The sequence below is a fragment of the Zootermopsis nevadensis genome, unplaced genomic scaffold (assembly GCF_977971745.1).
Source record: "Zootermopsis nevadensis isolate Lab colony 2312 unplaced genomic scaffold, Znev_1.0 Znev_ptg000007l, whole genome shotgun sequence".
NCBI classification, from domain to species: domain Eukaryota; kingdom Metazoa; phylum Arthropoda; class Insecta; order Blattodea; family Termopsidae; genus Zootermopsis; species Zootermopsis nevadensis.
The window spans coordinates 11,553,132-11,574,415 of NW_028259139.1; the positions used below are offsets into that span (position 1 = coordinate 11,553,132).

Below are 21,284 nucleotides of genomic sequence, written 5' to 3' on the forward strand. Positions count from 1 at the left end.
CTATTTCTCATGTTAATTGTTTTGCCTTAGACATTTTATGGTTAGTTTATAGTTAACTTTTATTTAATGGTGCTCCATTGTTTTCTCTTTGCCATAAAATATTTGGATGACCAAATCAAAGATGATAGCATGTAGGGCATGTAGCACACATGAGAGGTGAGAAATGCATACAAAATTTGGGTTGTAAAACCTGAAGGGAAAAGGCCACTCTTAAGACCTGGACATAAACTGAGGACTGTATTAAAATGGGTCTTAAAAATTGTGTGGGAGGGTGTGGACTTGATTAATCTGGTTCAGTTTAAGGATTGGTGGCAAGTGGTGGTTAATAAACCTTTTGATTTTATGGAAGTTGGAGATTTTGAGTATAATATCCTTTCAGAGTAGGAGATAGAAGCATGAAAGTTTCATCTTTCTGTTGTTAACTCGGAATTGGAGCAGTTGACCTTTCTGATATCAAGAGTTCCCTGTTTTCTTATTTTATTTCAATCAAGACGAAAATGATATATAAAAAACGAAATTTGGCCTCATGTATGAATTGAAAGTGGCGGTAAGAGCGTAGAGTGCTATTGGTTCAAGCAGATGGTGTTATACTGCAATGGCGGAAGTGGAAGTGGTTTCTATTGGATTCTAATATCCAACATGGCAACCAAGAGAATCATGAATTGAACCTTAATGTATTGTATGTGTAATTATTGGCCTTGTGTTTCTGCAGCATAAGGAATACATTTAAGAATTTCTTTAAACGTGATATTTTCTGCCGGAAATCTGCTAAATATTGCTGATTTCATTTAATTTAATTTATTTTCATAATGACGGAGGAGTACAATACCACCGAAGTTTGTCGACTGTGCACAGTGAAGAGTGGTATGCGAATGCACATATTTGATAAAGAAGGAGAACAAAGACAGTTGCTGTTTAAGATAAGGACGTGTCTACCGATTGTTGTGAGTGGTATATGCCATAATGTGACACCGCTTTTGTGATGCTAACGGGGGAATGATTTTTAGCAACCATTTAAGAACGTTTTTACTGTCTTATTTTTGTTGCCATCGTAAATGTGCTTATTTTAAAAATATAACTTTGTAATCATTTCAGATCTCAAAAGATGACTCGTTGCCAAAGAAAATTTGCCATCGCTGTGCTTATAAACTGGACATGTTTTATGAGTTTCGGCTTAACTGCATAAATTCTGAAACACTGCTTAAAAATCATGTAACAAATGGGACCCAGGTAATTGTATGTTTTCATTGTGTATTTGTGTTGTTTATACATAATCGACGCAGTTTATGACAATCGATTTGACATCGCGAGACCAGTGTTAATAACGATACTCGGAAGTGAAATTTGATAATTATAATTATTCCTGAAGTGCTGTAATCTATAGTACCCATCGTTGCTTAATTCGTGTTCATAGAAATTTACTTCCCCCAAAATAATTTAATGTGTTTAGATATGTTATTCGAGTATTATCGATAAGGCTGATGATGAAACCACTGTGACACCCAGCTGAATAATGTGTCTATCGTGAAAACAGTTCTGTAATTTTTTTTGTGGCACACTTGCGTATGAAGAACGCCTAAAATCCTAATGTGACAATAAGGTGAATTTATTTTTGACAGTCCCTCTGATATTACAGTAATCGATTTGATAGCACGTACAAGTCGATAGCCCTTCAGTCGAACATAAATGTATTGATCCCGCGACTCAGGAGAGAAGTTCCTACCTCATTTGCAATTTTCTTTGTACTTCGTCTATTTTCGGCGTTGGTAATGAATGTGTTTCAACTTTGCGTGTGAAACAAGTTAATAAAGTCTTCAATGTAATTCTTACGTTATTTTATAAGGGAACCACGTCATTTTCGAGTATATATCTGGTAAGGATTTGTATTAATCGACTTTTGACATGTGAACCGGCGTATGAGTTTTGACCTTCATAGTTACGCCATTGAAGGACATTTTTGTTTGCGTTAAGATTTGATTGTAGTTTGAATTCTGTGTATCTCTTTATGTTGAAGGTGGAAGTAAAACTAGATAAGATGAGTGATGCTCAAAAATTCGCGTATACAGAAGCCATGCAGCAGCACATGGCACAAGCAGCAGCATTGCAGTGCAAAGGTCAGGATGAGAAACATGATAGGGGGCACAATAAGGACGCCAACGATTGCCAAAACCTAATGGGAGGCCGCATAGTTGACTATCCAACAACATTAAGAGTTCCTCATGTCTCTCAGCCACTGGGAGACCATTATGGGAGCAAACCAAATCCAGAGTCAACATTTGTTATTCCAGATGATGGAATGGGCTTTGATGATGGAGTCAGAGTGCTAAGGGCATTGGGGACATGGTGAGTAAAAATATTACTTCTGTCATTGTTCGTGTATTTGCCCATGTGCTTCATGTTTAATTTTTGTTGGGTAAGATTGGTTTTGTGTGTAATTTCATTTGTATATTTTGGAATGTGATACAAGTGAATATGAATTTTTTAAATTATTGTCAGTCCTTGATAAATATGATATAGAGCTAGCAGGAATTATATGTAGCAAGATGGAATATTGTCCACCATTTGACAGATACAGCTTACCTATAAGATTTTTCTTTGGGGAGAAGGAGAATTCATGTGTTAAGCATGTATTGAATATTATTTTAGTTGAATGGTTCAGTATGTAGATGTGACTGTTGAATTGTGATGATTCCAGTTTTCGCTCTGCTTTTGAGTACACCAATTTATGATTATGTGTTTTGGAACCCAAGACTTAATGTCAAGTGTTCACACACATATTGTACATTAAAACTAAACTAAAATGTTAAGAAAAATCTCTATTCCCATCTGCTTTTTCCTGCAACAGTACACAGTTAGTTGCCTTCAACCTTAGCACTTATTTTTTATTTGCCTGTCTGGGTTTTGAAATCAAACTTTTATATTCTGTAATGATGTACATTTGTTCTAACTTTATGAATTCTGTCCCATTGTTGCTATAATTTCTTCATTATAAAAGAAATGTATACATGTCATGACATATGTATGTTATTTTGTGAAGGACAAAATTAAATTAAAGTTTTCTAATGGAATATAATGTAATGTTTATTAGCTTTGTTGACAGTATGTTAATATCTAAAGGAAAATATATGCATACTTAAATGAACACTTTTAAAACTCTGTTTGACTGTAAGTAACAATAAAAAATTCAATAGAATTATGAACAAATAATGTTATCAGGGACTTCAAAGTGCTCAGAAGAGAAAAAGGAAATGTAAAATTGCATTTTGACACTTCACTGGGTTATTTAGAAATTATATATTTCAATAGATGCCTTGTTCTGTGCTTTGAGCTTGTCTTGCTGTGTATTTCTTGAGGTTAGAATTGACAGTGGTGACAACATTTCGTGATTTGGCTCATGACCAGTACTCTGACCTTCAGCAATTGCCTGGTTTTCCTCTAAGCATGAGACTTGATTGTGTCTTGAAGTTGGAACTGACATTGGTGACAACATTTGATTAGAACTTGCTTTTTTCTGCTTTGAGCATGTGACTGTTGACTGTGATTTGCTGCATGTTCTTGAGGTTGGAATTGACAATGCTGCCAACATTACATAAACAGTTATTCATTAGAATTGGCTCATGGCTAGTGCTCTGGTTTTCAGTGATTGTATAGTTCTCCTTTCAGCATGATACTGCTGATTGTAATTTCTTGTGTTTCGTGTGGTTAGAATCTCCAGTTGTGCCAACATTGCATGAAAAGTTATTGATTAGGAATGGTATTTGGCTCTTCAACAAGTGCCTAATTTTACTTTAAACAAGATTGCCAACTGTGATGTGATGTGTGCTTTTGAATTTTGGTACCTTTGGCAATTTACAACATGTGGACTGCATTCTATGCATGCATGGCTTGGATGTGGAACAGGCTTTGTTCTTACATAAGATTAAGTGACCTATAAAACAATGGACAAAATTGTTTTATATAAGATACATACTCTGGAGAGAAGACTGGTTGATAAAATTCAGAACCAGATCAACATTTTTGGTGGTAAAATTTGTTCATAATTTCATCATGAATCCCAGTATTTACTCTATTAGGTGTGTTTGGTATTCAGGTCGCCAGATTATAGCACCAATCCACCACGACCTGGGATGTTACCAGCCCCAGAACATCCTTACAGTGAAGGCAGTCACAGTAGTGGGATTGGAGGCCCAAGAAAGCTGCCTGCAGTAGCAACAGTAGCTTCTGCAGCAGCAACAACTGTGACTGCAGGAAAGGGGCGGGGTGGGGCAAGCAAGCCTGCTGGAGAAAGCAGTAGTGGTAAGAGTTTTGCATGCACTGTTTGTGGGAAAGGGTTGGCACGCAAGGACAAGCTCGTCATTCACATGCGTATCCATACCGGTGAGAAACCTTATGTGTGCGAGGTATGTACAAAAGCATTTGCACGCCGTGACAAGTTGGTTATCCACATGAACAAGATGAAACATCGTACACCATCAAACATTGCTCCGCTTGGGAAACGCGGTATAGTGGATCGTTCAGGAGATGTGAAACATGTGAAGACTGCGGAGAAGGAAGCGAGCACCTCTGTGCAAGCCCCACAGGCACCCGGTGTTACTTGGACCTGTGAACTTTGTGACCGCGTATTTGGCACTCGTGATGAGTGGACTGCGCATGCTAAAGGACACTTGGAAGAGAAGATGATGAGTTCAGCGCATCAACAGCAGCCATCGTTGCAAAATCCGAGCCAGCTTGGTGCTGGGTGTCCGAGTGGCATGGCTCCAGCACCGTATTTCCCACCGCACGTCCAGCCATATGCAAGCGAGCACCACTTCTGCCTTGTATGCCGACAAGACTTCGGCAACAAGGCTGATTTCATGTTTCATGTGCGTAGTCATTTTGAAGGCAAACCACCAGATTTGGACCTCTTGGCACGTAGTTGTGGAGGCCTTGTTGATAGTTCTGGCCTCTGCACGTAGAAATACAATTTTGTCCTTCATTACAACATTGAAAATGTAAGGTAAACTGTGACTAAATGCTGAACAGAAGTTATCTTGTATTCTTCCACTTAGGACTGTGGCAAAATATGTTAGGATATAAGAGCATTTCCTTGCAAATGTTAATTGTACGTGCATTGATATTTTGGGGCTTCTGAGAGCAGTTATTCTGTTAAAGGTTTATGTTTCTGTATCATACCAACATTTGCATATGTTTGGTATGTAGAATGATTTGATTTCTTTGTACCCAGTTCTGGTTTTCTACCTCACATTTCTTGACTGATGTGAACACATTGAGAACTCTTTTTCCACAGAGTATTATCTGTTTTGAACTTGCGACAAATTTATTTCTCGATAGCTCCACCATACGGTTGACAAAAATGTTTTGTCCGTAGTGTGGAATGGTTTGAAATTGAGCGTTGAAACACAAAACAGCTTTAGAAGCTACTGTTATTGAATTTAATGTTTATTTGCCTTCCTTAGGTATGTAATGACAGCAGTGTATTAAGATTTTGAAAAGAAACTATTTATGTATAGTTTAAATGAAGACTTAAGTTTGGATATCAAGCTGTAGTTTAATATAAATATAAAGTAAGGGCTTGTGATGCAACTTTTTGGGGTGGGGGTTAAATTATCTTGGATACAAATTTCCATTGTCACATGGTATTCAGGATTTTAGTGGTTTTGATTAAAATTCTGGACATTATCTATCATCTGTTTGTCATATCACGACCAGGATTTCAATGGTTTGGGCTAAAATTCTGGACATTATCATCTTTTGTTCTCATAACACTATGTTTTGGGAATTGGGTCTGTCCGTCATCAGGTAAAATATGAGGGACAAGGGATTCCTTAGAAGGAGCTAGTTCATCACTGGACACCTACTGAATTCCAGGCCATGTATATATATATACCTTTTGTCACATTTCATGTGTGAGATACGTGAATACTTAAATCCTGAATAAAAATTCCGAACACACAGAGCATGAAACAAAACTGCACTTTTTAGTCATAATTGAAATTCAAACCACAAACTCCTGAGCTGAAAAAGTTTCAGCCACAGTTATGGCTAAATATCCAGGCCGCCCATCATCTCTTAGTTGAATTTGGATTGATGGCTGGTGATAGAATATTCCAAAATCACTCTAAAAGTGAAGCACCAAGTTTGGCCTAACTGCCGCGTGATTTGTTGATCTCCGTATTGATGAGGGGGAACCATATAGGTGACATTTCCAGACTAGGTTGACTTATTGGTTCGGTTTCACATGCCATATGGGCTGATTCTTTGAATGAAATTGGATTGAGTTTTCAGAATTAATCTAATGTCCTTCTTCATAGGCTTGGATTTTCTACCAACCCCTGCTTGAGATATGTTGGTATTCTGTAATGTGTATTCTTGGTGGTTTGCCTATTTCTTCAATGTAACTTCTGCCATGCTTACACAGTTGACTGTAACTAAACACAGCATCTCGTATCTATTAGATCTCTTTCAGGTCTGGTGTCTGGTTTTGAATATGACCCTGATTTTATATTTATTCCCAGTACATCTGAACTTTTCAGGCACTGCCTTTACATCTTAACTTTTCCACCATGCCAAGCATAATAGAATCTGTATATGGCTGACTTTTTACTGTGGGTCTGTTAATTATGGGATCAGCGAAGTATGAGGGGTAACTGCTGAGCGCCAATACATGTCTAATGTTTTCAGTTTTGATAAGTGCTCTGTGGTCTTGGCAAATGACGCTTGCCGTGCTCACCAAACTGTGGATGACTCCTATCTTTACATGGGGTGGGTGGTTGGATTTGTCAGTATCGTTTAGAATGAACTTCTTCGGGATTTGTTACAGTTTATCTCTATCAATGTGTGGTGGTTAGTGTGCGGTATTAGGAACAGGTTATTCAACATGTAAGAGATAATTTGCCAAGATATTTATATTTTGTGATGTGTTCAAAATTATGGATGGTATAATTTGTTCTTGGGCAAATGGTGAAGTCATTGGGTAATCTGATAATTTTCCATCTGGATCTGAATATATTTAAATAAAGTGGTTGCACGGAACTACATCCATCCCTGGTGTATTACTCTCTGCTGATCACACCATTCTGATATTTACATGTATTTTAAAAGGTTGCGGGGGTAAGATGTCTTGGGAATGTCAGCTATATCTGTTTTAGGATTCAAGCAAGACAGTGGGTGGCTATTAGTTGCACAATATTAATAATTTTCATATAGTGTGAATCAGTTCATTCAGTCTTCGGTACTATGATAATATTGCTGTTCGAGCGTCCTTTGGCCCAATCTGCATGTGACAGAGTAAGCGCTTGTTCTGGTAGAAGAAAGTCAGATTTTTGTTTGAACTTCAAATTTCAGAATATCTTATTGCAAGTTTACACGTCAGTTAAAGTACATACCGGTATGTCTGGCGGTGGAATTGTCAGCACCTGCAAAAAAAAATGCAGCTGCCAATGTACCTGGAAAACAAGTTACTCAGGTAGTACTCTTCTTAGGCTGATGGCACTGAGTGCTGAATCAACAAATTATCAGATTGTGGCAGCACTGTAGTACTATTTACTTTTTTTTGTTGATTTTACAACTTACTACAATTTTTTTATAAATACAAAGTTTCGTGGCCTTTTCATTTCAGTGGAATTTTCCTTTGGTTGTGAAAGTGTGGGACAAAGGAATCAGACATCAGTTTTTGTGCAGACTTGTTAAAGGTGTAAGTGGGCCAGTATGTAGCGTTTCCGAGTCCAACACACTGCCATGCACATGTTGTCGGGCTTGGGTCAATGAAAATGAAGTCGAAGGTCTTGTAGCCTAGTGGTCCTGTCTCGTTGGCTGATATACCATTATTCTTTCAAGACCGTGGTCATTGTTTGGATTGTGTTATACATAATTATTTGGATTTACCATGATTCCAGTGTTCTATTTGGTATTATATTTTTATGCATTATTTTCTTGAAGAGAGTTAAATGTTGTTTTATCTCAGAAACTGTTGAATGGTTTTCATTTAAATTTGGAATTGGGAATTTGACACTAAACATTTACAGGCAAATTTAATTTTGGTCCAGTATAACTCCCAACTTCCATAATTCTCAAATCAGACTTTATAAATTTTCTCGTTGACAAATCGTGTAAAATGTTACTGAGTGACCATATACATCATATGAAGTTTACAACTTTTATTTGAGATATTTTTCATTATGGTGATTGTTTAATAAAATACAAGAAAAACGATTCCTGGCTTCGGTGATATATTGGTAGTGTCATTAGCTTTGCAATAATAGATTTATGTTTGCAGTATATTAACACCAAGAGGAGTGATTTAAGAACGTTAACAGACAATTCATCTTTGAAATGTGTTCCCCATTGAAGTACAACATATCATTCTGGTTTGATATGAATACAGTATTGTCTTTTCTGCCTCACTTATTACGTTGCTGTAAATCCTAGGTTTGCTACATTTCCCATGTAGGATCATTTCTTGTTTGTGTGCCATATTTATTGTATTAGGATAAGTTGCAACACATGATTATCTCATATCTGACTCAGAAAACTAGGATATTGTGAATTATTCAAATAATAGTTACATTTTGTTTGAATCCGTGAGAAGAATGAAAACGTACGCAGGAAGCTTGCGTACTGTGGTTAGGGTAGTGAAATAAAGAAGGGGTAAACCAGAAATATACCTCATATTGGGAAAATAAAGATATGGAATTTTGTGCGAAGTCTCTAGAAACACAGCCGCTTGGAATATCAGACAGGAGATGGGAGATAATATCTTAGTGAAATATTTTGAGAGGTTTGAACTTTTAAGTTCAGTTCATGTGTTAAGTCTTTGGGTTATGTCATGAGATGGATATTGCCTCTCCTCCGCAAAATTTTACATTTTACGTTTTGAAATGAAGATTCTTGTAATCCTAGTCGGTTTGACAGGTTTGAAATTGAGACAGTATTCTACATAAATTTAGTTACTTTAATTTGTATATATATTGCATTATATTTTGTTTTGTCATGGGCTTATACTATTGTGTATTTTGAAAGCAAGGCTCAGTTTGAGGGTCTGTAAAGTTTAACAGGATTTTTAAAGCTTTGTTCTATAAGTACGGGTGTAATTTGTGGTTCATCACTTGACTTCTTTACATCACTTCTTGTCATTTCATGACATGATTGTTATGTTTAGTAAAGTATTTTATTCCTCATCTGTGCATAGTTCTGAAACTATTTGATTGCTTTAAATAGTATTGTTTAACAGGAGTACAAGCTTTGAACATAATGTTCCTAAGTGTAAATAGTAACGGAAATGCTCTCTATATTACCGTTGTAGTTCCTTAGGAAAATAATAATTTGTATCGGAACAAAGACAATTTGAGATTGATTTTCCCAAGACAGTGTGCTTGGTTCAAAATGTGTCTTGCTGATATGACATTTATACTTTAATGTCTGTATTTTAATGGTGTGTTTTGAAAGAAATTTGTGGAATGTACTTAATACTCAGATCAATTTATATGTGCCATAACATTGCACTTAACAGCTAGTAGTGTAGGCATATTGTAATTACATTTTGGTCTAGTAAAGTAAGATTTAGTGTAACATTGAAACATACGTGTCAAAAGCAACAGTGAAATTTTGAAGACGGCATTGTACCTGTTTTGAGCTGATGAATGTCATATTGCTGTTGCCGTGATCATCATGTAGGTTCATATTTTCAGCCCAAAGCTAATGCTTCAGTAGGCCTTCATATTTCCACTTTTTAAATACAGTCACTTTTCAAATTATGAATATTTCCATTATATGGTGAGATTTAAGGTTCTCACAGTGACGAGTATGAAGGTAGCTATCTTCTGGGATGTTGCAGTGTGTAGTTGTTAAATAATGACCAAAGTTTCAGATGATCTTACTGCCTTGATCATCAGGGCAGTAAACTTCCCAGAAGACAGCAGCCTTCTTTCCAAAATGAATATACACATCAGGTACGCAGGTGTCTAATGATCGGTTATTATTTGAACCCAATAATTTTTGCCCTTTTCCACTCGGGTAACTCAAGGAGTGCTCCATGGTGAAATAAATAATTGGGATGCATATTATAGAGATATCATCTTCTTCTATGGCTCTCTGGTCCGTATTCGGTCCATGGCCTCCTCAATTCTCCTCTTCCATTCGGACTTCTGTTAGGTCCGTCTGTATGAGGCTTTGATCGAGGTTTCGAAACATCTTCCTTTTTACGGTGCAAGGTCGTTAGCCTTGCGACCAACCCCCAACCTGGAGAACCAGGGTACCTGTCGTAGTCTGACCTCTCCCTCTCGACCAATCTGGCTAGGGAGCCCCTACCAGTAGCTATGCTACTGCCAGCATAGCTCTTGGGGTCACTGAGGTACTCAAGCCCCACCACCACGATAAGGTGCAGGTACAATTAAGTTGGGAGGTGACTACACACCATTTCAGAAATATGATCATATCTTTCAAGACCTATGCATGCATTTGTAAATTTCAAGGTTCGGTCTATGCAGATAAAATTACATAATTCTTATTCCCATGGCAGCAAGTATTAACATAGGGTGTTGCACGGTGTAGTGTGGTAGACATCTACCAACATTTCAAAAGCATCTCCGTTATGCATCAACCTTTATTATGCCATGTAAATCTCTGTTAAGATATAATCCTGCAGTTATGCAGTAGCATATAAGCCCAATGCGTTCTTCCTTTGTATATACTTAACGTACAACTGAAATGAAGTCTTGCATTTAAACTAATTGTTTTAATATCATTATGTTTTGGAGCATTAGCTTTGGATTATTGCATTTATTGAGACAGTATGTTACCAGTAATGGTATTCACTTCTTAATTTTTATTTTATATTCTATGCTGCTCTGTCAAAACTACATATGTAAGTGCTACGTAATAATAGTACAACAGTTTCAATGTCCAGTGTAAAATAATACTGATGTCATGGTGAATTCAGATTCTGACAATTGTATTTTCACATATAACTCAAGCTGCAAGCAATCTGAAAGATTGTTTTAGTGTCATTCAGTGTTCTGAGGAAGTAATTCATGACATGTATTCTCACACACAGTTTGGCTGTCAGAATTGAACATGGATCCTGTTTTGAATGTGTAACAAATTTTTGGATGTTTGTACATGAAGATTTGTAGCTTTTCTCTTCCTTTTATGTTTTACAGTAAGAATTGCTCTGCGTTTTGTGAGTTAATATGTACAAATATCTGGCAGTTTGGTTGGAATGGGAAACGTCAGAAAATATATCATAATAGTCCACCATGACACCTATATTGAAGAGCTTTCAAAGTACAAATTTCCTTGCATTAGTACAAATGAATCAAAGTTGCAATGGCTTCCACTTCTAGTCTGTGTTAGTACATTGACATATTACAGTATAGATCTCTGTAAACATTTTGTGTCACTGAATTCTTATTACAGAATATACTTACATTTATTATTATAATTACCTAGTCAGTTTCCAAAGATATGACCTGATCAAGATGTGCTTGCTTTTAGTAATTATCGTGTATACATCTTTTGCTGTTTATCTGTATTTGTCTACATTATTTGCTTTTACGTTTGAACTGTATAAAATGGAAATAGTTCTAGCAGAAGGAAATTTGCATTAATACAGGCTTAAAATAATATTTTTGTTGTCCAAAGGTTTTATTAGCTTAATATTAATCAGTCAGTTTGTACTCTTTCATTTTATTTCTCTTTTTTTAGTGAAGCTTTCTATTATTGTGAATTAATAAAGCATAATTTGGTTACTATGACTGTACACTGTAGGCAAATCAGTTCTTTACTCAGTGGTTAATTCAGAACAGTTATTGAAGCGTGAAGTCTTGGTACTGTCTCTGTCTCTTTGTGTGAAATTAACAGGTGTTTCTGGATGGGTTGAAGTACTCAGGTTTAGATCATTCACAGTTACCGTCGGTTTGATTTTTTATGTTTTGTGCAAGAACAGGCAACTTAGGATTTTAATGAATGTTTAACTTCCCCCATGGCATGTAGCGGAACAACTTTACTTTATTTGTAAGATTTGAGGTTTTCACAGCCGTGAGTATGAAGATTTCTGTCTTCTGGGTTGTTTCGCTGTGTAGTCTGATTGATGTTAACCAACATTTCAGAGGCAGTATGACCTCTGAAACGTTGGTAAACAGCTACCTTACTACATAGCGCAACAACCCAGAAGACAGAAATCTTCAACTTTACTTTTTCTTTAAGAGTAGACTCAGTTACCCAGAACCCATTTCCCATAATTCCTTTCTCATCTGTGTTCAACAGGGACACAGTCCTCACAGTTGAAAATGGATTGCCACATATTATTTATCCAAAACATCTTTGTCTCTTAACCCATTCAGGAGTTCAAGTTGCAGACATTTACATGACCTTAAAATCATTTGACATCTAGTTGCTATATGTAATCTTCATATAGGTGCATGTATTTTGTACACGGCTCCTTCCTACCTCATGACTTCAATACCTCCTGTTTCTTATGCTGGCTCATGGACATTTTGAGACCATTTTATTAAGATTTTACACCTTTCTAGTCTTGTTTGCTTAAATGCTACATGCAGATGTCATAGGTGTTATTAGAACACATCTAACGTGGTGCTTAAAAATTGTGGTCCTAGATTATAACTGTTTTCAGCTGAATTGGCGGCCGGAGCGTGCACCAATCACATGTACTGTGCCATGGTAGGAAGTAGTAGTGGTAGGTGGAGGGGCGAGATAGTAAGGAAACAACATAGTGTTTCCAGATGTAGCATCGCGGAACATTGGATTCCACAATACTACTCAAAGAATGTAAGAATTGGCAGCAACGCAGTGCGGCTGCCGATGCGTATACCACGGGGTTTCTGAGCAGACAGGTCTCCCTGCCTTCCAACAGACCTTTGCGCTGATTGGTCACTCATAAAGAGCAGAACGCGACTAAGCTGCCAATTCCGCTGAAAAACATAATAGGCTGTTAATTTGAAGCTTCCACATACATTGTTATGAAGTGAATAAGTTTTAAACGTTACATTACGTACGTTGTAATCACATTTGATTGTAGTTCATCTGATACTGAACATGCTGATTGTGGTCTTCTGAAACTTTGGTAACCACCAACAAGACTACTTGGCTTCATAACCCACAAGAGCGGAATTGGCATCTTTATTGTGAAAACCTTGTGTCTTAAATAATAATGAATGTGTTATCACGACTATAATTCCTGCATTCTTGTTCTAAATATGTAATATGTTAAAGTGTAAAGTACAAAATCTAGACATTGTTTGTGGAAAATCGCTTTTTAAATTGATTGTGTCTCAGAAATATGTTTTGTAGAATTTGATGCTAAGCAAAATAATTTCTTCCTTTAGGGAGGGGATGAGGAGGTAAAAGGCTAAAAAAGAGGTTAGGTTGACACTCCTGCTTCTTATTCAGGAAGTTATGAGTTCAAATCTCAGCCTTGGTTGCTCAGGTGCTTACTGCCCCTATAATCCAGGTGCCTGGCGACGGAGGCAGTAAGCATGTCTACAAGTCTTCAAGGTGCAACATACCAGATGACTTTCTTCAACCACAAACAGAACTTGTTTAAAATATGTGCACTTTCAAATTGGAGTACATCTTTGTGCTTCCAGTCAACTTACTATTAAATTCTGATAAAGTTATGAACTTCCATCTATGTAATGTAGAAACTAGGAGAGTAATGTGGATATTTTTTTTCTTTCAAACAAGTGGCTTAAGTAAGAATGTGCTCTAGCTATAAGGTGCTATAATGGCTGACAGTTTATTAATGTTGATTAGTGAATCAAATGTGCTGAACTTCTTACTCTTTTCTTCAGTTGACCTAAAACAAACTTTTGACAGAGCAGCATTTATTATTTAAAATGATTTGTTTGAAATTCATTGAAGTGTTGAACATACTACTGTTGCTATGAAAAGTGAATTATAATTTTGTTTTTGTATAAAGTTAATAATTACTTTTACCTGGTTGGCTGGTCAAAGGATTTATGAACTTGGTATTCCGAGAAGAAAGTAAGTTTGATGAGGAATGTCAAACAGCATTATTATAAACTTGAATGATGTAATGAACTTAAGGTCTTATCTTTTACATTGATATTCTTTGCCTTTAATGAGGTTGAGAATTTGATTGTTGCTGTATTTGATACCTGATGTGTAATTCATTGTGTTCAGAAAATATGCAGGTTGCATTGTTTTCCTAGCGCTGCTTTGGTAACTATTATGTGAGTATTGAAATACCAGTGTATGTCATCATACAGAGTGTCAGATGGTGAATGCTGATTTCTTTTTCATAACATTGATATTTGTTCAGCTTCTTACTTTTGCTGTCTTGAGTCTTCAGATTTCTCACTGGCGTGTCTGCCGCTGCAGGACGTACAAGAATTTCTGGGCTATTATATAAGGAAGTGAACAACGTTACAGAAGAGACCTGGGCACTTGATTAGCAAAAGGTTTTGAAAATTAAATACTTTGTATTTTTGCATGGTTGTGTTGACATAAATATGAATTACATGCAATGGAAAACTAATCTCTAAGCAACTGGCAGATTTCATACTGTAACTGAACATTGTGACTGAGTCATTATAGTCCTTCATATTTGGGAGGTCCTATGATCAAATATTGGCCTTGAGACTGTATTGACTGAGTTTTTCATGGTTTTACTCGGTCTCTCTTGACAAATGCCAGGATAGTACCTTAAATGAGGCAATTACCACTTCATTATGTATCCTTTCAGATTTATTGTTAATTTGTTATTGTTAAACTCGGTGCAGCCTTAGCTGCTGACATTATTGTTAAGTAAACCACAAAGAAACAAGGAAACTTCAGTTCCGTGAAAAACCCTAGTCACGATAGCCAGTCTCCAGGCTGAGATTTGAATCCAGGACCTCCCAAATATGAGGCAGGAGTGTTAACCTTTCAACCATGACTTTTTGTGTGAACAATATTCTTCAGTGATTCTTTGAACATTTAACAGAAGAACATTGTATGCATATTTTATCCTTTAAAGGCCTAGCATGTCTTTTAAGACTCGTCACTGTTATTCGTAGTCAGCCGACCATATACTTGAAGATGAGGCACGCACCGCGTCGTGTAATATGGCTCTATGATTGTTATATTGGATCCTAATCCATTAAAACAATGTCGGTGCACCTAGAAAGATGACCTTCATAAAATTTAAAATTTCTTGTCAAAAGGGCTCCTTTCCTTTTATTTAATTTTTTTTTTACACAGCCTTCCCTTATCAACTAGTAAAGTTTGTAAGTGGGATTGACCTTCATATTTTTGACTATGCTGTGTAACTTTCAAATCATAGAGCATAATTGCCGATCTAGTGATAGATTGTATTAATCTCTTCTGGACATTGAGTAATTTATTTCACTGTTTTGTGTGGGTTTTACCAAAAAAATGTGCACAGCACAACAGCGGGGTTTAAATTGGGCCTACAGGGGATACAGGTATTTAAAAGCTTGGTACTTCAAAAGTTAAGTTAAGTTAGAACACGCTGTTGAAAATTCATTGCAAGCAAATGAATGAATAGATGGTATTTTGACTGTCTGAGTTCTTGAAGCTTCCAGGGTGCATTGTGTGTCAAAATGGTAAAACATGCTTGTTGACTTGATTAAGCCTTTGAAGCGAAATCTTTTCTAAAGGGTGTTTAAGAATTCAGTCTCTACCTCTGAGAAAACACAACACTTCTCTATGACAAAGATCAAAGATTAATTGGTTAATGTTGTTTAAAGAAATAACTGCTGTTTATTCTGAAACAACACATTCTGTGGGCAAAATGTAGTTACTGGCTGTTAAAGCATGGTACATATAGTTACCATTGTGCTTTAAAGAGTTGAATGTAAATTAACTAACTAGATGGCTTACGGAATCCGAAGGTTCATCACCGAATTAACCAAAGCCCTCCACCGGACCCTGTCCTGGGCCAACAAAATCCAGTCTCCTTCAACTCCTATCTCCCATAGATCCCGCCTGACATTATCCTCCCACCTACATCTAGGTCTACCCATCTGTCTCTTCCCCTCAGGCTTCCCGACCAGTACCCGGTGAACACCTCTTGTCCCATCCATGCGTGCTACATGCCCCGCCCATCTCGTTCTTCTTGACTTAATCACCCTGACAATATTGGGGGAGGAGTACAGATTTTTAAGCTCATCATTATGCAGTTTTCTCAGTACCCTATCGTCTTCTCTCCTAGTCCCAAATATCCTCCTCAACACCCTATTCTCAAACACCTGCAATTTGTGTTCCTCCCTCAGAGTGAGAGACCATGTTTTGCACACATACAAAACAACAGACAAAGTTATTGTTTTGTATACTTTAATTTTCAGGTTCTTGAATGTAAATGTACATATAATTTTTAAAGTGGGAGAACTGTTTGGCTTTCTGCCGTTAGGTATGTTTGGCACACGTGTATATTTATGTAAACTGGTAGTTGTCAAGTTCATAGACTACTGTAGTTTCTAAAATACACATAATCAATGTATGATTACATAAATTTATTCTGGATACAGTGGTATGTGTGTGTCTGCTGCGTCCTGTATCATGCAAATATATTGGTATTGCGCTCTCATCAACAAGTAAATACATATTCATGAAATATGATGTAAATAAAAGAAACATATATTGTATGTCACATACATAAACATGACAGCTTCAACATTTTTAAAGCCTTGTAATCGTATATTACTTTAATTGGATTATTTTAGATGAAATGTATTTATATCATAGTTATTTGTATTTCAGTATTATTTGAAAGTTTATACTTATTAGTTGTAATTCAGTCTGGTTAGTTTTTAACTACTTTAGTATTAGTGTATATGATTGTTGTATTTCTTTTCTGAATTTCAGTGCATTAGCACCATAAAATGTGGCATTACCGTTCGCACACGCTGAATGTTTCATCATTATGTAAGCCATGTGCTAGTTATTTTGAGTTGTTGGTTTGCTGCAAATTTTTAGATCATCTTCTTCCGTTTCTTGACCATTACTTCGGTCTTCCGGTGCCTAATATTTTCTTCCATTCTTCTCTATTTTCCCATCCTTCCGGAGGTAGTTTCCACTCTATCATGGTTCTTGTAATTCTGTCGTTTCATCCCGGTCTCGGTCTCCCTCTCTTCCTTCTCTCTTTTGGTTGCCATTTCATAGTCTTCTTTGGTAACCTTTCCACCTCCGTCCTTTGCACGTGTCCATACCAAATCAGTTGTCTTTTCTCTATCTCCTCAATTATATCTTGATGGACAAATTTTTAGATAAAATAGTTAATTTCTTAGTATGTAACTACACACTACTGTGACTCATGTTGTTTTTATTATGTAAAACCACATACTGTAAAGTTCTGATGAATGAGTTTTTTTTCATTGTAAAACTGTTCAGTGATCTAATAATTTTTATTATCCGTAAAGTACTTTATGACATATAGTAACAAAGACAAGTATAACAATTTATGTTTTCATAAATGAACTGTTTTGTTTCAAAACTTTTAATGGCATAATAACATTTAATAATTCACATTGAATTTGGATGTATCCCAATGATGGCCAGATGCCACTACATTGTGTAGGGCAGTGGTCCCCAACCTTTTTGTGCCTACGGGCACATTTGAGAGTTTATGAGATCGTGGCAGGCACCAACCAATTAACAAAGCCAAATTTCCTTTTCTCTGGACAAATAAGAAATGGACACGAAACAATACACAAAACAACACGACGTTTAATGATACAAGAAACCATGCAATCAAAAATACGTAGTTTTATAAGTACAATTATTATTACTCAAGTGGGAAGTTAGTGTGATGTTTGGCACTGCATTTCATTGGTCAGTTTTTCAAATATGGGAGTGTAGGATGATGTTGCAGCTCGTAAACAATCTTCAAGTAGAGATCTGTGCTTTGATTTTATAATGTTCATGGTTGAATGGCCTTCATTATTCAGTATAAACTCTTTCCGTAACAACACGGGGACCACTGGTGTAGGGTAATATGGCAAATAATGCATACGCTGGTGCTAATACATTGAAATGCTGAAATGCTTGTTGAAATTAACACCATATTAAGCTATGTACAGATTATGCGGGACTGTGCATGAAGATTATAGTGGTCTAGAAAGAGTTCTGAAATGTAATACTTGTGTATGGTAGTGAATAAGAGCTTCCACTTTCTACCGAGGTACAAAGCTAACTTATTTATAGGATTTTTAGGTGCATTCACAACAAACTCTAAATATGTGCACGGTAACTTCACCATGTTTTTCTACATGTAACAGCTGGGGAACCGTTGAACGGATTTTTATGAAATTTTATATTTGGGAGTTATATTAAAAAAGTTTTTATCGCAAGTCATGTTTGTTTCAAATTGGTCAACAGTAATGGATACTTTACATGCATTTTTGTCGGTGTAACTTGCTTCATATTTATCAAAATGAAGAGAAATGCGTCCTGCGCCAGGACACTTTGAATGTGTCTTGCAGTTGGTCAGGCTGATCGAATGAAATCGTCTCTTAATTGTAGAACCTTTGTATCAATTTTGTTGTTTAATTTTGGAGGTTTCTGCTCATCTGCTCCATCAGTTACATGCTTAGTTATGAGCGAGCATCGAATATTCTATAGGTAATAACAGAATTTACGCTCCAGAATTGTGAGATACAGATGATTCCATCGAGACAAGCTCTATCCAGCTGAGTAGCGGCCTCCCTCTCGTGTTACCTAATGCCAGAAATAGGTCCAATTTTTAAAATGTTGTGTGAACCAAAATAATTATACCTTTCATGACAGCACACTGTCATGAGAAACGTTTTGACTCAGATTTTCCGAACTGTTACTGTGTTGATGTTTATTCATTTGTCTTTTTGTAGCCCGGTGATTGTAAATCTTGCATGAAACATATCAAGGCAAGAAAGAGTGCTTGCAAAATTGTCCTCCTCGATTTGTTCGCACAACTTCGAGACTTGTGTATCATGTCTTGGTATGTTTGTGCAGTCATGGAGTGCCACATTTAACAGCAGTAACAGTTTCAGGGTGACTGAAAAGTCATGAAACCTGTGAGAGATGTAACATTTTGTTAAAGTATTGTAATCGAAGAGTTTGGTACAAAAAGAAAAAGTAGATCCATTTTTTAAAACTTGGGGCTCTAAAGTAAAGGCTGAATAATTGTTACGAATTTATCTGCTGAATATCACAGTTGAGTGTTTAACACTTATGGTTTGTGTTTGTGAGGTTCCAGGTTCAAATCGTGGCCCAGAGGCTGGGTTTGTTGACTGAGGGTTTTCATGGTATCTTTAATTAGGTCCAACCACTTCTTCCATTTACTTTTCAATTCGTCATTCATTGACCATTCTCTGATTTGATATTACAGTCTGAGCTGTTAACCACAAATAAATATAAATTTGTATTAAATATGTGTCCAGGTGCTGAAAATGAATGCGTAGTGGGGATGTCGGGCTAGTTTGTCCGTGTCCACATTTCGTATGTAAAACTGGCTTTAAACATTTTTTGATGTGTAACACAATACAAGGAAAGGCTTTTATGACTTATGTTTTCTGTACACCAGTAGAGTTGTATATACAATAAATAGATTGTATCGCGACAGATTACTGTTATTCCTTTGTTTTTGTATCTTTGGGGAAAATCCTTGATATTACATGGAAGCAACATTCTAATAGTAATATAAAGAAATTATTAAATGGAATAAATATTAGATATTGACAGTTTAACAGTCATATTGGAAGACAATGTGACAATTCATAATTATAAGCTCAGTAATGTTACATTTCGTGAATGGTAGTAGGTTATAGGAACCAAAAATAAATTAAAACTTTTTTCTTCTTCCCAAGTACAAATACACACTCCACTGTGAGTACACCGTTTAACTCCTTATATTGGAGCTACTGCAAATTTAGCACAAAACTTGATCAATGTAACACTTTTTCGTAGCATTGAAACATACTTGCGTGTGAAGTAATTTTCACGTTGTTCTCACAAATGACTCATCACCCTGAAAGTGTTTGGGTAACAACACAGCCGGTTGATACATCAGAGTGAAGTGAGCAATGCTGTCCAAATTGGAATGTAGCAGTGTTGCCACATGCTTATTTTCTGTCTTAAAACTGTTCGTAGCGTTATGTTGCTTTTGAGTTTTCCGTAATTCCGTGTTTAATATAGGATTTGTCTGAGGCTGTATGGGTTGAGAAAAGTGTTTGGACTACATTGATTTTCTGCAATTCTTTAAGGTCTGTGTTGGTGACAGTTTGTACTGCAGTTATGTTAAACATTGTCTGAGACATGTGTACGTGAGAACCATTTGTGGATAAAGGCAGAGTATTGAAATAACATGGAAATTAAATATAATCTACTTTCATACAGCACAAGTGGTTCTTATATTATTGGTCGTATTCATTTTGAATTGGTATTTGTTTTGTGGAAAAAGCTTAATGTGGACTGTACATGTAGATCTGGGAGATGACATTTTAATGGCAGTGGAAATATCAGGTGTGGTCTTCCCTACTGTGACAACTCCAAAGACCACAGTTCACTCCTGTATCTCTCTATACATATAATTTTTCTTCCGTATATAATAATATGCTACAGGATACTTGTTCTGTAATGGCAGCAGCCACCATATTTTGAGATTTTTATACCAACATGTATTTAGGTAGGTTTGCTACCTGTGTTGTGAATATAATACTCCTTTATAATCCAGGTCTTGTTGAAGCTGTGCAGGCAAGCACAGGCTGTATGACATGCCATTGAGGTTAGGACTTGTATTCATTGAAGTTGGACAGGTAACATTTGTAAAGAATTTTGAGTTATCTCAATAAAATTCATTTCTCAATTACAATGAGATTGTTTTTGTCCTTTCTTCTTTCTTGGCCCTACAGCCCAGTTGTGGGTCTTCTCCACCTCCTTTTTCGAAGGTTTTCCCAGTCTGCACAATCTCTACTCATTCCTGATTTGACTGCTAGAGCCTTCTAGTAGTGCATCAGGAGAGACTTGGGTGAGAAATTGCCGCTGAATTTTGCTTACGAAACATCTCGTATCATGCCGTAAATCGACGACATGGGACCGCCGGCTTTATTTCCCCTCCGAATGACGTGCCACGAATTTTAACACCCTTATAAATCCATCGACCTCGGCCGTGTTAGAATCCGCTAGGGGGCCCTATTATCAGCATTGCAGTTTCAAGGTCGCTTTATGTCCTTTAATGAATACATTTGTGTACTTTCTTTCTTATTGTTTATATGAAATGCAGAGACACATTTGTTTGCATAGGCTGATTCATAAATATGAAAGTTGCAAGA

At 36.5% G+C, this 21,284-nt stretch overlaps 1 protein-coding gene across 2 annotated transcripts; it reads left to right on the top strand.

The window, feature by feature from the left end:
* The first annotated feature begins 640 nt into the window (after positions 1-640).
* On the top strand, positions 641-20,824 carry LOC110831117 (uncharacterized). 2 transcript variants are annotated; one of them, XM_022066741.2, is made up of 4 exons: positions 641-944; positions 1,096-1,230; positions 2,015-2,343; positions 4,091-20,824. In XM_022066741.2, exons 1-4 carry the CDS (start codon positions 810-812, stop codon positions 4,953-4,955), a joined length of 1,464 nt encoding a protein of 487 aa, XP_021922433.1. In that variant the 5' UTR covers positions 641-809; the 3' UTR covers positions 4,956-20,824. The 2 variants fall into 2 exon arrangements, with proteins under 2 accessions (XP_021922433.1, XP_087200405.1); XM_087344279.1 differs by lacking the exons at positions 641-944; positions 1,096-1,230 and adding an exon at positions 1,477-1,873.
* Positions 20,825-21,284: the final 460 nt, after the last annotated feature.